This window comes from Anolis sagrei, chromosome 1 (assembly GCF_037176765.1).
Source record: "Anolis sagrei isolate rAnoSag1 chromosome 1, rAnoSag1.mat, whole genome shotgun sequence".
In the NCBI taxonomy this organism is placed as follows: Eukaryota; Metazoa; Chordata; class Lepidosauria; order Squamata; family Dactyloidae; genus Anolis; species Anolis sagrei.
The window spans coordinates 70,374,978-70,392,134 of record NC_090021.1 but is presented as its reverse complement, the minus strand read 5'-3'; the positions used below and the strand labels follow the sequence as shown (position 1 = coordinate 70,392,134).

The window sequence follows — 17,157 nt, the reverse complement described above, 5'->3', positions numbered from 1 at the left end:
CTAAGATGAATAAAGCCTTGTGCACGTGGTTTTCCAAAACACATTAGAATATTTTCAGGTGAGCATGTGAATATTCAATCAAGATACCACACAATCTTTCTAAATGCTGTCACTGTTCAGCATTGTTGCACCTGCTTAAATGGTAGGCACTTTTAGTTTAAATATAGTGCACTATTTAATTATGGCATCATAGAAGTTTCCTCTAAGTGCAATTAATCAAAAAGGCAGTTTTAAAAATGGAAGTACAGAACTAAAAAAAAGTATTACAAGTAAATACATTTTCGGATACTTATGTTTAAAAACTTGGCGCTCTAGGCCAAATTGCTAGCCTCTCAAAATAACAAGGAGGCCAAATTGCTAGCCTCTCAAAATAACAAGGCAGTGAACTTAGCATTGCTTAGTATTTGACATCCAGTGGTATTTGACATCCAGTGAATCACTATTTACATTTTATCCCAAAACATTTACCTGAGAAAAGGTCATAGTGTTAAATTTGGAGACATTTACAGCAACTGCCAAATGTTTACTATCTAGATGAATGTCATGGTTTTTAGTCAAAAGAAGTCAACGCACTAAATGTCAATTATTTCAGCGTGCTTGATAGCAGCACAGATTGCAAAGCAGCATAAAAGGAAGTTTAATAAATATTATATACACTGGTAACCATTAATCTAACAGAACAGAGGCTAGAGTTTATGGATTTATGGCAAGAGGAACAATAGGATGTAAAGGCTGTTATTACGGTCTTGAAAAAAATTATCCTGTTTCTTCTAATATATGTCTTTGAAGTTTGATATAGGGAACACGTGTTCCTCGACATGTTGCTGGAGTGCCACTCCCATAATCTCTCATCATTGGCTAGGAGGGATGGAACAGTTGTCAGCAGAACTTCCCATTCACCATTCTCAGCATAGAAGAAAGCTTAAGGAATAATGGAAGCATTCTTTTATTTATTTACAGCATTTTTACTCCCCGCCCTTCTCAACCCTTGGGGGGGGGGGGGCTCAGAGTGGCTAATAAAGGCAGCAATTCGATGCCACAAAACAATAACACAGTATAAAACCATAAATACATACAGAGTTAAAACAATAGCAATTAATTATTATAATTAATTATTACATGATGTGAGTCTATCCTTTCCCAATAGGACAGGGCTGCCTCTGTGAAAATCAGGATCTGGGATGGATCTGATTACTACCATTGATTATGATGATTATTATTGAAACTCAAGAAAATTAGTCTATAGCAAATAAGATCACTATGCTGTCTGTTGCATTGGATCACACATCAAACACTTCCCAAGTGTCTAGGACTGTGTTATGTATTGGTGAATAATGCATGCAGATCCCAGTAGGGTGGCCTTTTGCAGCTGACATGGTAATTTTGTCAGCGCTGATTGTGTTTAAGTGCAGGCCAAGATCTTTAGGCACTGCACCCAGTGTGCTGATCACCACTGGGACCACCTTTACTGGCTTGTGCCAGGGTCTTTGCCATCTGATCTTTAAACCCTCGTATCATGTCAGCCTTTCCAGTTGTTTCTCTTCAATCCTGCTGTCACCTGGGATTGCAACATCGACAATCCATACTTGGTTTTTTAACATGATTGTGAGGTCAGGAGTATTGTGCTCCAAAACTCTGTCAGTCTGAATTATTAAGTCCCAGAGTAGCTTGATGTGTTCATTTTCTGTAACTTTTTTAGGCTTGTGATCCCACCAGCTCTTTTTTCACAGGCAGATGGTATTTGTGGCACAAGTTCCAATGAATCATCTGAGCAACTATGTTATGCCTCTGCTTGGAGTTTGTATGTGCAATCTTCTTGCAGCAACTGAGGATGTGATCTATTGTTTCATCTGCTTCCTTGCAGAGTCTACTCTGCAAGGAAGCAGATGTATTATTTGATACACAGCGAGATTAATACACAGCAACAAGATCACTATGCTGGCTTTTGTATTTGATTACATGTCGGACACCAAGTGTCTAGGACTGTGTGATGTATTGGTGAATAACACATACAGATCTGAGTAGGGTAGCCTTTTGCAGCTGACAGATGGTAATTTTGTCAGTGCCAATTATTTTTAAGTGCAGGCCAGGGTCTTTATTAAGGTCTATTATTATTATTATTATTATTATTATTATTATTAGAGTCCCTTGGGGAGATGGTAGCGGGGTATAAATAAATTATTATTATTATTATTATTATTATTATTATTATTATCTCCATCAGGACTCAAAGCAGCTTGCATTAAAAACATTTCAATACAGTTTTAAAATATACAAATATTAAAACCGAATTAAATATAATTTGTATTAAAAACAAGTCAGTTAAAAACAATGAGACCACACACACACAAAGTTGGATAATAAAGGCTGCTTTATTTGACCTATTAAATTGGAATTAAACCTGGTAGGTAACACGAACTAATGCAGATTCTGCTGAGTCCAGGTGTCAACCTTCAACCTTTCCTTGGGTAAAGCACTTGAGCTGCAAAGGCAATTCAATAGTTGTGTTGCCCCCCTTTACTGGCCTTTACTGTATGGTAAATTTAGGGTACTCCTCTCAACAGGAAAGCAAATGAAAATCAAATTCCCAGTTTCAGCCTCAAGATTCATGAGATTCAGGAGAGAGTATGGCTAGGAATTAAATGTCTTCAACTCTGCTCTAATCATGGGCAACATTCTGGCTTATGTATCATTACATAGTCCCCTTTGGCTTCTCCCCATTGAGGCCGTCAAAAGCATACCCTCCTCTGCATTGGCATGCATGGTGCAGATCAAAGTATGTATTTCATTTATAGATTATTATAGAGAATAGAATGATGTTATCAATTTTTTAAAAGGCTGGTGTACATGCTATTTTGAAACCCTTGCTTAGATCCAAAGACCCACACAGTTATGTGGTAGATAAATGGAATTTAAGAGCCAATTTCCCTGCCATGTTACAAATTGCATTTTAAATTCCAGTCAACTGCAAGTACAATTTGTCAGAGGTGCTGCTACTCAAGGAAAACAAAGCATGTCTTCCACTTGGATGCACTGACCTAGTGTCTTCATTTTTCAGATCCTCTTTTCTCACTCTTCCTGTAGCTTTATGAAGGTAGCTTCTGATATTTCCATTTCACAGTTATAGAATTCAGACTGGAAGGTTTCACATTTGAGTAGTGCTTTGTATTTGGATGCCCAACATCCGTCTTATCTATTTCACCATGATGATGCTTAAGTACAGTATTTTCTACATTATGCAAACCCCTCTGAACACACTTTTGCCAAGAGAACACTTATGATAGCTAAACCACAAGGTCATCATAAGTAAAAAAAATGATTGAAAGGCACACAATACATAGTTTTTGCATTTATGACTTTGATATTGGAGAATCCCGCAATCCATAGCTTACGTTAGTTGGGAGAGATCTGTTTGCTGGTCTCCAATGGTTGAGGACAATAAAAGTGACACTAAGCATGGCATGACTAATGTAAAGGAGGGAGGGTGGGAGTTAGACTACCTACCCAGTTCCTTTCCTCATGTACTGTATCTTCATTTGCCCATCCTCATGCCTTCTTTGACAATGTAAGTAGAGTGGTGTGTACTACCAGAGGAACAGGTAAGAATATTGTTTTTCTTACTAGAAAAAGCCAGCCTGGCAGCTCAAGCTTCTAAGGAGCTGGCAGACAGCTTTACTTCTTGACAAGGGCAACTTCCTATGCCAACCTCCTCTTCCTGCTGTGATCTCTAAAATCATTTCATTCCTGCTGCCTACATACACTGTCACTGTGACCAACATTGCTGTCATCCAACAGGATCACAGCCTCTCGTCTTCTCTTATAATCAACCAGTAGATTTATAAATAAACATAATTATTGCAAAAAAAGTGATGAACTCTCCTGGTTCCTTGTTCCAAATGGAACCAAACCTAGATAAACACTATAGAATCATAGAGTTGAACAAGACCTTGTGGGCCATCCAGTCCAACCCCCTGTTTCTAGAATGTCTCTCCTTTCCAAAATGTGCAAGATGTGTAGAGTACTCATAGGCAGTATAATTTGGGAAACCTGAGATAGACTGGTGTTTTTTGCTTTTGACAATGCCACCAACAAAAAAAAAATCTCTATCTTCTTTGGGTGTCTCTACAATGTAGAATTAATACAGTTTGACACCAATGGTTCAGTGGATCAAGGATTACCGGAGTTATAATTTACAATGCTATGAAATCCTGCTATTAGTAATTTGGTGAGACACTAAAACTCCTCAGCAAAGAAGGCTAAAGACCTTGTAAAACTAGAAATCTTATGAGAGCTAGTTTAGAGAACTATAATCATGGAACATATGTAACAAAATGCATTTTGTGTTCTATTTTAGAGAAGAGGGGTGTAATGAATCTACCTGTTAGCTGGCTAGGCCGAAGCCTGCTTGGCAGTGGCTTGCCTCCTGGCTGTTGTACAGAGAAGGAGGAGGAGTCAGGCTGACTCCTGATTGGGTGGAACAATCAGGGGTGGAGTCAGCTGAATGGAGGGAAAGGAGCTGTCTTATCTGACAGGAGGGAGAAGAATCTGAGATTGAGACAGAGTAGGATGGAGATTTTTAGAGCAGGGAACTGACAGAAAGGGAAAAGCTTTGGCTAGTCTCTAGGTTTAAGGTATATGGTGAAGACATTAGGCTAGAGCTTTACTAGAGAGTCTAGTAAAGGAGAGCTGTGTCTTATTGAGCCTGGGAGAGGTTTCAAAGATACCTTATAGCCAGTTGAGGGAGGCAGACAGGGGTCTGTGCTCCAAGTTAAACTGTGTCTAATAATAGATCAGTTGGTTATAGAGACTCAAGCTGAGAAAGCTATTCTGTCAGGAGAACTGTTTGTGTTCACGCAACCAAGTTACTGCAACTGCATCAAGATTTTGTACCACTCATTCCATCGAGTTGTTGTTAGTCTCAAGTTAAAAATAAATTCTTTATTAGTTTACTCTCAACTGTTGTTCGCCTCAATCCATTCGTTGCCCTCAGTAATCATTCTCTCAACACAGCTTTTATTCTCCAGTCAGCCATTGAAATTCAAGAGCTCAAACATCCTTTTAGTTAAAATACAATCACACCCTTTTGGTTCCTCAGGCCAGCAATTCTGAGGTGGTGGCAGCTATATTTCTAACAAGTGTTTCGGTCATTTAGGCTCAGCCTTTTGTTCCACGCTATATATTTTAAGGGCGGAGGTGTGATCTTGGTGTCCACCCTGCCTCGATAAGCCTTTAATTCCTTTATATTGGTGACCAGCGGTGGGATTCGCAACTATAAGCCTAAATCCAGTGGGGTGGTGTGATTTTGTGAGGTAAAAGTTTGAGCCAAAGCGTTTCTGTGGAAGTTTTACCTCAGAAACTGCCTAAATACACCATTGTACAGCAGTATGGCACCTCCAAAGCAGAAAAAAGCTCCTGTGGTCCACACACAATCAGAGGAACAGGAGGGAACTGAAATGGAGCCTGAGATTGTAGAAAGAGGAGAAAGCCCAGAGACAGTGGCAACATCTTTAGAAATTGAGAAGTTAAGGCTTGAGATGGAGTTGAGAAAGATGGAGTTTCAAGCCAGAGAGAATGAGAGAGAAAGGGAAAGAGAAAAGATGCAGCTTGAAGCTGAGAAAGAGAGGGAAAAAGTACAGTTAGAGGCTAGAGAAAGAGAAAGACAACGTGAGGCCAAGAGAGAAAGAATGGAGTTTGAGGCTAGGGAAAGAGAAAGACAACGTGAAGCTGAGGAAAGAGAGAAAGAAAGACAGCTTGAGAAAGAAAGAGAAAAGATGCAGCTTGAGCTTGAGAAAGAAAAAGAGAGAATGCAGTTTGAGGCTGAGAAAGAACGAGAGAGAATGGAGTTTGAGGCTAGAGAAAGAGAGAAAGAAAGGCTGTTTGAGGTAGAAAGAGAGAGGATGAAACATGAGGAGAGGATGATGGAGTTACAAGTCAGAGATAGTCAACCCACATCCAACCCAAGTGCCATCCCTGCTGAACCCGTAGCTTCCTATCTAAAACACTTTCCCAAGTACACAAAGGGGGATTGTGCCGAGAGTTTTCTCTTAAGTTTTGAGCGAGCGTGTGCAGATTTTGGGGTGCCAGAGGAAAAAAGAATGGCACACTTGAGACCATTAATATGTGGCGAACTGAGTGAGGTTTATGCCAACATGACAACTACAGAATGGTCTAACTACTCTGTCTTCAAAGAAAGAGTGAAGGTTCGGTTTGGGCTGACCCCAGAGCAAAGCCGAAAGACCTTCAGAAAAATTAAGAGGAAGCCTGGGGAGACATTTTCCCAAGTGGGGGCTAGGATTGAAAAAGCTCTAGTAAGATGGCTGGAGGGTAGTAAGGTGAACACCTTTGAGGCTTTAAGAGACCTGATCTGTCTGGAGCAGTTTTATAAATTGGTTCCAGTACAGTGGCTTTGGTTCATTAAAGACAAAAAGATCCGGACGGTGGCCGAGTGTGCGACGATTTTGGACGAGATGGAGGGAGATTTTGAGTTGGTCCCCCCCATGTTCAAAAAGCAGAAAGAGTGGGTCCCGAAGGGTAGAACTGACAAGGAGAGTCAGGGAGCCAAGCAAGGGGATGCCATCTCTAAGGTTGTGCCACGTAGGATTGTATGTTACTTTTGCAACCAAGAAGGACATGTGAAAGCCTCATGCCCAAAGCTATCTAAGGAGAGAGCTGGAAGCCCGCCAAAATTTGGTAAAGTGGTCAAGAAGACTGAACCACAAGATGAAGAGCATACTCCTGAGGGAGAGCCCATCAGAATAATGAGGGTTTGGAGTATAGAGCGTGGGGTAAATAAAGAATACTTAGAAGAGGTCAAAGTTAATGACCAAACGCTAATGGGACTGAGGGACACAGGCGCTGACGTGTCTCTGGTGCGCCCTCATATAGTTGAGAAGGACCAGGTAGTGCCAGGAAAGAAATGGACACTGAAGGGAATAACTGGTCCCAGCTTTGAAGTGGATGTGGCAGAAATCCCTGTCAAATACAAAGATTTTTGTGGTAAATGGAGTGTAGGAATTCTATCGGACCTGGAGGTCCCTGTGTTAATAGGAAATGATCTGTCAGAACATACACTGAAGATCAATGCTGTAACTAGAAGCCAGGCAGAAAGAGCGGGAATTTCTGAGGAGGAAGAAATCGCCTCAGAAATGGCTCATAGCTCTGAATGTAACAACGCGGAAGAATTCCCTGTGATGTTGCCATCTAGTCAGCCAGCTGAGTTCCTGAGGGAACAGCGACAGGCTGAAGATTTAAAGGGCCTGTGGGAATCAGTTCAAACCGAAGGAACTGAACCCAATGAAATAGAACCAGTTATCTTTAGAAATATAGATAACAAGCTGTTCAGATTAGTGAGAGATCAAAAGGGCCCAGGGCTGTATGAGGTAGTTACACAGCTAGTAATACCTCCAAAGTACAGGGAAAAGATCCTAAAAATGGCCCATGACACTTCGTTTAGTGGTCATCTAGGGATCAAGAAGACTAAGGATAGGGTGCAGAGCCGGTTCTTTTGGCCCAGAATGGCACAAGACATTGCCGCCTACTGCAGATCTTGTCAGTCCTGTCAGTTTGTGGGCAAAGCGAAAGACAAAACCAAAGGACTGCTGCAACCCATTCCTGTTGTGTCGATTCCTTTTGAAAAAGTGGGAATAGATATTCTTGGCCCGATGTCGCCTGTGACCAAGGATGGACATCGATACATCCTCACAGCGGTGGACTTCGCGACCAGATACCCTGAGGCGATTCCCCTGAAGGAAATTGACGCCAAGACAGTAACACACGCACTCCTGACGTTGTTTGCGCGTGTGGGGTTCCCTAAATCTATCGTAACTGATTTGGGAACATCTTTCATGTCTGTCCTCATGAAAGAGATGCTGCGTTCCTGTGGGATTCAACACGTGACGACGACTCCATACCATCCACAGTCGAATGGCCTGACGGAGAGGTTCAATGCGACGTTGAACCACATGCTGAGAACCTACGTACATCGCAACCCCAACGATTGGGACAGAAGAATCCAGCATTTCCTGTTTGCCTATCGTGAGGTACCACAAGAGAGTACCGGATACAGCCCGTTCCAACTGCTGTATGGCCGAACCCCGCGTGGACCTCTGGACATCGTGAGAGAGGCGTGGATCGGACGTGAGGAGATTCCTGAGAAGGACGTGGTCGAGTACATCGAGGACCTTCAAAGACATTTGACTTTGATCCGGGACTGTGCCGCTGAGAGCTTGTCAGCAGCTCAAAGCCGACAGAAGGACTATGCTGATGCTAAGGCTAGGCACAGAAGCTTTGCCGTCGGAGACAAAGTGTTGGTCTTAAAGCCCAGAGCCAAGAAGAAGCTAGATGTGGCTTGGGAAGGACCATTTTCCGTTGTTTCCAAAGACTCTGAGGTGACTTACGTAGTCCAAGAAGATGGAGGAGACCAGAGGTGCAAGAAGCTGCACATCAATAGACTTAAGCCTTATTTTCCTAGGTCCAACTTTGTTGTAAAAATTTTACCAGAACCTGAGGAGAAAGTGACTCTGTGTAGGGGAGGAAGAGTGTATTCAGTTAAGACAAATTTGGAGGGAAAATGTAATGATTGCAATGTTGATCCAGAACAGCAGATGGAGCTAGAGCGCAAGGTCCAGAGAGTGCTGTATGGCGATAGCACTGTCTCAGCTTCAGCCTGGGAGGAAACATCCGAAGATAGTGATATGGGGTTTGAGTTAGCCGTTGGTAATGCTAATTCAAGAGTAGGGAATAGAATTTGTGGCATTGGTTAAAATAGGAAAAGGTTAAGCCCCTTTATATTTGCCATGCCAAAGTTGTTTCCCAGTTTAAATTGATGTGTACCAGCTAACCAGGAATAAACCCCAGGGTAACTTTAAAAAGTTTCTTAGTTGTATAGGTAAAACAATTGATTGCAAGTTAAAATGATACCTTGATTGCGTAAAGATGTTATTTAATGCATTATTGGGAATGATAGAGTGATCTTACAGGTAATATTGCATTTATAGAGTATGGTGTATAAGGTAATGTATTTTATCTAGCATGCTTTTTCCTTTGCAGGTTATATATTATATTGACTGTTTTATTTTGCATTACAGGATTGCTTGTATAACATGCATAGGATTGTATTGTTTACAATTGTTGTTTAGTATGCAATGTAATGTTAGTTAGGACTGTGAACCTGTTAGATAGGAAGGTTAGATATGTTAGATAGGATAGTTAGCATGCAGGATAGGTAGAATGCCTTTGCCTTAAGTTAGGTTAGCTTAGGAAGGTTAGTTAGGTAAGAAAGAGCTCTCTTCATGAGAAACCCTTTCTTACAGATTTCAATTAGAAATTGGAAATCTTCCAGAAAGGACTTAAGGTGGGGAGGTATGTAATGAATCTACCTGTTAGCTGGCTAGGCCGAAGCCTGCTTGGCAGTGGCTTGCCTCCTGGCTGTTGTACAGAGAAGGAGGAGGAGTCAGGCTGACTCCTGATTGGGTGGAACAATCAGGGGTGGAGTCAGCTGAATGGAGGGAAAGGAGCTGTCTTATCTGACAGGAGGGAGAAGAATCTGAGATTGAGACAGAGTAGGATGGAGATTTTTAGAGCAGGGAACTGACAGAAAGGGAAAAGCTTTGGCTAGTTTCTAGGTTTAAGGTATATGGTGAAGACATTAGGCTAGAGCTTTACTAGAGAGTCTAGTAAAGGAGAGCTGTGTCTTATTGAGCCTGGGAGAGGTTTCAAAGATACCTTATAGCCAGTTGAGGGAGGCAGACAGGGGTCTGTGCTCCAAGTTAAACTGTGTCTAATAATAGACCAGTTGGTTATAGAGACTCAAGCTGAGAAAGCTATTCTGTCAGGAGAACTGTTTGTGTTCACGCAACCAAGTTACTGCAACTGCATCAAGATTTTGTACCACTCATTCCATCGAGTTGTTGTTAGTCTCAAGTTAAAAATAAATTCTTTATTAGTTTACTCTCAACTGTTGTTCGCCTCAATCCATTCGTTGCCCTCAGTAATCATTCTCTCAACACAGCTTTTATTCTCCAGTCAGCCATTGAAATTCAAGAGCTCAAACATCCTTTTAGTTAAAATACAATCACACCCTTTTGGTTCCTCAGGCCGGCAATTCTGAGGTGGTGGCAGCTATATTTCTAACAAGTGTTTCGGTCATTTAGGCTCAGCCTTTTGTTCCACGCTATATATTTTAAGGGCGGAGGTGTGATCTTGGTGTCCACCCTGCCCGGATATACTTTAATTCTTTATAAGGGGAAACTGAATAATCTGCATCTCTGAGACTGTATAATCTGAAGAATGTACCGGAGACATCAGATCCGAGTTTCAACACTTTGCATGTAACTTTTATTAAGCATTTAAAATCATACATTGCATTGGTAGCAAGTGGGTTCACACACACACTCACCAATGTTCTCACAAAGGATTGATCAATTCCTTTGTAGAACTGATGGGATGCAGATGTAGCACTACAGCTGACAATGATGCTACATCTGAAAAGGCACTCTTTTAATATCATTTTTGTAGCAATTCTAGTCTATGGCTTCTTTGTTTCATGGTAATAACAAACTGTCTTTTTCATGTACTATCACAGTTCTTTTTGTGTACTGGTCTGTGTACACCTTAGAGCACCTTTTCTTGAGTTCACACTCAATCCATCATATTGAAAGAGCAACCTCCTTTAGTTGTGTCAGTAAGGAGGCATCCCTGATGTCCTTCATTTATCAGTTGCAGAGTTCAGTTCATGGTTTATCTGTTCCTTGCTTCGACTGCCAAAATCTCCATGCCATCATGCTTTGCGGCTCTCCTTTTTGTAACAGTCTTGTTCTTCTAAGTTTGAGCTTCTTCTCTTAGCTCAAATATTTACGTTTACTACAAAGTTATTTTGGGTAACTGCAGAATGTTAGCTTTTCGATTCAAATATTCACTTTACCACATATACTGAGATTGCATTTTTTTCTTCTCATGTTCAGTACTTGCTTCCTATAAAGCTGGATGTGACAATTACATTCAGAGCTTGCAAACGTTTATTTTTTAATTACCAGATCTAGGCAGAGCAAGACAGCCACTGTGAGAAGAGAGTTTGGGGTCTCATGGAAGAAAATAATTGTCCAATTTGGCCAAAATTCAATTGGGCAATTACAAATGTGCAACCTAATGTTGTGGATTCGCAACTGTTTCCAGGATTCCTGCATGGTTCAAAGCTAAGCTGTTACATTTTATTAGAAATAAAAAACTACCAACTAATTCAGAGAGATCTGGCTTAATTTAAGAGCTACATAGGTAAAGGTTGTCCCCTGACATTAAGTCCAGTCATGTCTGACTCTGGGGTGTGGTGCTCATCTCCATTTCTAAGTCGAAGAGCCAGCGTTGTCCGTAGACACCTCCAAGGTCATGTGGCTGGCATGTTTTTGAACTGTTAGGTTGGCAGAAGCTAGGGCTGACAGCGGAAGCTCACGCCGCTCCCCAGAATCGAACCGGTGACCTTTCGATCAACAAGCTCAGCAGCTCAGTGCTTTAACCCACTGCGCCACCGGGGGCTCCTAAGAGCTACATAGGGCTAGTGAAAACACTAAAATTCCCCCTATCAGCAGCAGCCAGTGTGATCAATGGGATGCCATTTCACTGAGACCTGTGAAGCAACTGTCTGATGGTCCCCACCCCTTCCACAAACAATCTCAGGTACAAAGGGAAATTTTCTCAGGGATCCCACTTCTGTTCATCGCACTAGAGATCTCTCACAGGATTGTCAGTTGCTTACCAACTGTTAGAGGAATTTACTCCCTTGGATCAAGGCAGCTACTGATTGGTTAGTTGGTACTGGGGGGATCAGGAAGGAATCATTTTGTTGCACCATAACAGTAGTGCTTATGCATTCATTACTGTGCAACAAGATTTTGGTCTTTGTCAATATTTATATTTAAAGCACAAGGTAAGAAGAGGTGGCTAAAGTGGTTTTGACCTTCTATTCAAAAAATAACTTGGTAAATATCAAGTGGCCATTTGCTACTCCATTTCATGCTCCAAAACATTAGGAGCTAGCCTTGCTTTCTATAGATATGGTGTTCTTAAACATCTTATCTTGAATGGAAAACAAACTTGTTACATTTCTTAAAAAAACAAATAGTATAGCTTCCTACCAGCTAAGCCAGAAAGATCTGGTAGAATATATCCAGCATGTAATACAAGCTGCCAAGGACATATATGAAAATGCACCACAGATTTATGGAACAAATTCCACTTCAGCATAAGCATTTTTTTCTTTCCCATATGTAGTCCACTCAGAGCAAAGAAGTGGAGTCTTACATAAAACCAAAACTGTCTTAGGTCATGGTAAAATGAATTTCACCTATAGGATTGATATTACAGGTATATTACATGTGAGAATCTATGGCTCTGTGACCTATGATTATGGAAACAGTGAGACTAATTGATTAAAAATATGAAGGACTCAAGACTGTTTCAAAGCAGATTATTACTCTCAAGTAACTCAACTCAAGATAAATACTTTTTTGCTCCCATTGAAAATAGGCTACTCTTTATTATGGTTCTGAAAATATCTAGCTTCCCGGGGTAGATTCAGCCAGTCTTTTATTTCAGTGGCTAATATTAAGCAACTATATAAAATACTCAGCGACTTTCAAATACACCTCACCTCTAAATAAGAGATTTTTGTTTAGCTTTCCTCCCCTTTATTGTCTTTTTATAGGTACCCATTTACAACTTCATCTCACAAAGCTGCAGAATATCTCAACATTATGAGTTTTAACTTGCCCATGGTCAGTTGTCATTTGTTGGGTCACTACATTTACGTGAATTTGAATGCTGTGCAGAGGGAGCTGTTTCCCTTCAGAGGCTCTTTCTACTTACCGAATCCATAAACTCCAGGCTCGAATGACTGATAGGTCATGCTGAGAAGGTTGCAGTGCTGAGAAAGCATACTTTACATCTCTCTGCTAAACTCCTTGCAAAAGCAATGTTAAGAATTCCATCCTGAATAAAAAGCAATCCATCAATAATCCTTCTGCTGCTAGCACACTTCAGAACTGCTGGTTACAATACCTTAAAAGGGCTTACATCGAAAAGCGAATGACATTCCAATTAATTTGCTACCGATGCATAAAATAAGCTTGTCTGTAAAATCGCCACTCTGAAATTTCTGTTCTCATGCATTTTTCATTGTTATTATTTGGCCAGGCAGACTCTTAAGGGTCAAATTAAAATTCATTCACCCAATGCTCATCTAATGACAGTGGATAACTTCATATTACTTATACTACTTCTTTCTGGGGTCTTTAAACTGTTTTTTTTTTTACAAACAAGAAAGCATTTCAATTGTCCAAGACACCACAGTGATAATGTCAAGTATATGTTTTTTTTCTGGTTCTATCCAAATATATCTCTAGAAACCCCTGATTCTATGTCCCATAAAAACAAATGAAGAAATTTCACAACACCTGCTGCAGTCCCATAAATTATGCTTATTTTGTCACTAGATCTTCCCCTTTCCACCTAGTTGCAAAGAAACCCGATTACAGAAACAGCACCTATGGCCTTTCTCATCTAAAATTTCCTCATATACAATCCAAATGAGCAGACAAAAGGCATCTCTGGTATCTACAGGAGTTTCGAGCATGGGCATCTGCTCCTCATGAATCTTGAATGCCTTTATTTTTGTTATGTATACAGAGAGATCCAAATCCAACTCATCAGCTTAGAGTGACCACTCCTATTGAGAGTCCGGCTGTCAGACTTGGACTCTGTGCATTATTCTGAAGGAGAGCCTTCCTGGGCCAGCAGGCAGCTGAGATGAATGCTGCATTGTTTCAATTTTTGTTTTGGCACACTAAAAATACAAGGCAATATAAATTGGTCTGAGATTTTGAATCAGGAAACATATAATACAATTTTTATAAATTACAATGTGCTTCCTGTGAACCCTACCCAAACCTCCACTTTTTAAGCTGCTGTAGCCACCTCACAATATGGCCAATTATTGCTAGTTGAAGGGCAGAAATGTTTAATTGTGTTGTTACAGCTGGACACACAATGACAGACACCCCTTAAGACGTTCCAAATGTCCATACAAGGTCTCAGAAGATCATACCCTTGTTATCGCAACTATATGAACATAGCTGGTTGCTTCTCCACTATTCCCAGATCTCTATTAGGGAAAGATGCAAAACCTAAAAGGTACTTTTGCAAGGGGTGGGGTGGGAATGGGTGGAAAGGATTTGTGATTTCATGGTTGGTAGAGAATTCCAACCCTGCAATGACCAAAGAAGTGTGTTACGTAGGTGTAAGCTATACTGATGCTCTCATTAAATCACGAACAGAGTGCCAACCCTGGCTGAGTATAAGTTTGCCAAAATATGATCTTATGATAAAATAGTCATTCTAAACCAGAATACATATGGCTGAGGTGGTGGAGCAGAGCTCACACAACTGTAATGAGAGATGACAAAAATCTTGGAAATGTATGCTATTATCTTACAAATTACATATTCTAAACAATGTAAATGGAAGATTTTCATAAGATATGTTGTATCCCTATACACTTCGTTATTATGTATGTATCTATATATCTTATAAGGGGTTGGTTTAATCTCCGGTTTGGTATTAAAACTGAATTACTGTGTCCCGAAATGATGCATGTCTAAAAAGTGTGTCACCAACATGAAATGTTTGGAAACCTCTGCAGTAGGGTGATGGTTGAGTGTCAATGTCAGCTCCACAAAATGTTGCATCTACTTTGTTGTGGGATTGTAAAATGTTCTGTAAACAACCCTATAGTGTAATCTAGTGTTGTTATCCAGTTATCTGGTGCACTGACATTTTGTGGTGCAGTGAAGTGCCAGACCTCTGGAAATATTATAGTACCAGTGCAATTTATTAAAGCCATTATGTGGGGTGAGGAGAACTAGGAAAAACGGAGGGTAACAGCTGCAGATGTCAGTGGTACTAGCTGAGAAACAACAGAGCAGTAAACCTAGTATAGATTTTTCAGTCTAGATCTGCTGATCTTTCAGATATGGCAAAGCTGTTCCCTGGACCAATAAGAGGTGCAGCTGAAATGTGCAGTTTAAAAATAACATTTGTACGATTCACAGTGTGAGTAATGCAAAACATTTTTATGCAATAAATGTAAAAACTAGCTGGTGACAATGTCAAACATAAAATAAAACATGATTGGAGTCAATATCCATCAGATGTTAACCACACAACTGTACCAAAGGACCTAGAGATTCCTAGAGGTCTCTGTGAATATGTAGAGCGTCTTGTGGGAATGAAAGCCTTAACTGGAAGAAGTGTTTTGGTGGTCAGCAGGTTGGCTCTATTTGAGAAAAATTGAATTTTCCATGGGACATTAATTTTCACCAAAATCATAAAATACCAGTAGTGGACATTAGATCCCCATCCCCCAAATCTTCACTTTATTCCCTTCTAACTGAAAATTTAATTTTCAGTGGTTTTCTTATTTATTTACAGTTTTTTTTTTCGTGTCAGGGCAGCCAGTCAGTTATATTACATTTCTAACAGAACAAAGCAAACAAACAGAGAAAATACAAAATGTGTGGGTTTGGTAGTTGGTTAAATGTCCTTTGACCAGTATCTGGCCACTTGGAGTGCTTCTGGTGTTGCCACAAGAAGGTCCTCCATGGTGAATGTGGCTGGGCTCAGGTTGCATTGCAGCAGGTGGTCAGTGGTTTGCTCCTCTCCGCACTCGCATGTCGAGGATTCCACATTGTAGCCCCATTTGAAGGTTGGCTCTGCATCTCGTGGTGCCAGAGCGCAGTCTGTTCAGCGCCTTCCAAGTTGCCCAGTCTTCTGTGTGCCCGGGGGGGGGGGGGGGGAGTCTCTCATTTGGTATCAGCCATTGGTTGAGGTTCTGGGTTTGAGCCTGCCACTTTTGGACTCTCGCTTGCTGAGGTGTTTACAGTTAATTGAGAAGTTTAGGAAAGACAAGAAATGAGTTGGTTTTGAACTGAGTAAATCAGAATTTGAGTTGCAGTTGTGTGCTGATGATAAACATTTAACTGGTAAAACGTAAAATATGTTATTGAAATGGGAAATGGCAGATGACCAAGTCAAGTGAAAGAACGTATGACTAAGTGGGCACAAAATGTTGGACTTCATATAATTTTGAACTAATGGGAGACAATGTGGAACAAGGGGTTAAAATTTACATTATGTTATAACTTGAAAGAGAATTTTTATAAAATGATGTATTGATGGTATTTGACTCCTGAAAAGTTTTCTAACAACCTTATCAAATGTGCAACTGGAATCTTTTTGTTTCCCTTTTTCCTTGCCATTTTTTGAGTTTATACCCTATATTTCTGTTCTTGATTCATATTTTTGACTTTTAATATAACTTTAAAAACTTCTTAATAAAGTTAATTATAAAAAACAAAAAATATAACTTTACAACTCATTTTGCAATTTTCATTCTTAAAAAAAGACTAGCCCTCGAGTAGTAATGGTAACTATCATATATTTTATTAACATTAATAATATACATATTGTTCAGGTAGGGGTGTAAAAAGAAAAATAAGATATTACATGAATAAATTATTAATTTGGTTGTAATTTTAATCTTATCTCCCTGGGAGTAAGCTGCACTTGAATTTACTGAGAAAAAAAATATTTATAGATCAAATATAGATAGCGAAAAGGGAGAGAAATTGAGAGAAGAAAGTGAAGTACAAATAAAGACTTTAGTGCTTAGGTCTCTCCCTTTATTTTTTTTTCTTTCAGTTTTTTCCCCAAGACTCAGAAAAATTATTAGATGAAATGTCATCTCAAGAACTCCCAGACATTAAAAGAGGTCAGATGCTTTGCTGAAAAAAAATGTTATTGTTTCTGATATTTCTGCCAAAGGTAGATAGCTGAAGTATGTAGTACCAAAGCATCTTCCTCACTCTGTGGACTATTTGCCTCATGGAAAATATTAGACCAAAAAATGGTGGGCAAGAATATGGGTATAGTCAATGTATACCCATATTTATATAGAAAGCCAGTTATTACCACATTCCTCTGTCCCTTGAGTCCTCTGCCTTTTGGTATGATGTGACTTCAAAAATTCACCTTTCCAACCTACTGTTATCATCATTATTATTATCATTATAATGAGGGGCTCTGCTGCGCCATGTAGAGAAATTAAAGTTT

The 17,157-nt window shown here is 40.1% G+C and overlaps 1 protein-coding gene across 1 annotated transcript in view; it reads right to left on the bottom strand.

Annotated features, from left to right (window-relative positions):
* The window catches only part of NOX3 (NADPH oxidase 3), a 77,036-nt gene extending 64,103 nt beyond the window's left edge, over positions 1-12,933 (bottom strand). Inside the window, exon 1 of the mRNA XM_060755074.2 lies at positions 12,859-12,933. Within this exon, the coding sequence (XP_060611057.2) occupies positions 12,859-12,867 (9 nt within the window). The 5' untranslated portion in view covers positions 12,868-12,933. The remainder of the gene's footprint in view (positions 1-12,858) is intronic.
* Between the last annotated feature and the right edge of the window lie 4,224 nt (positions 12,934-17,157).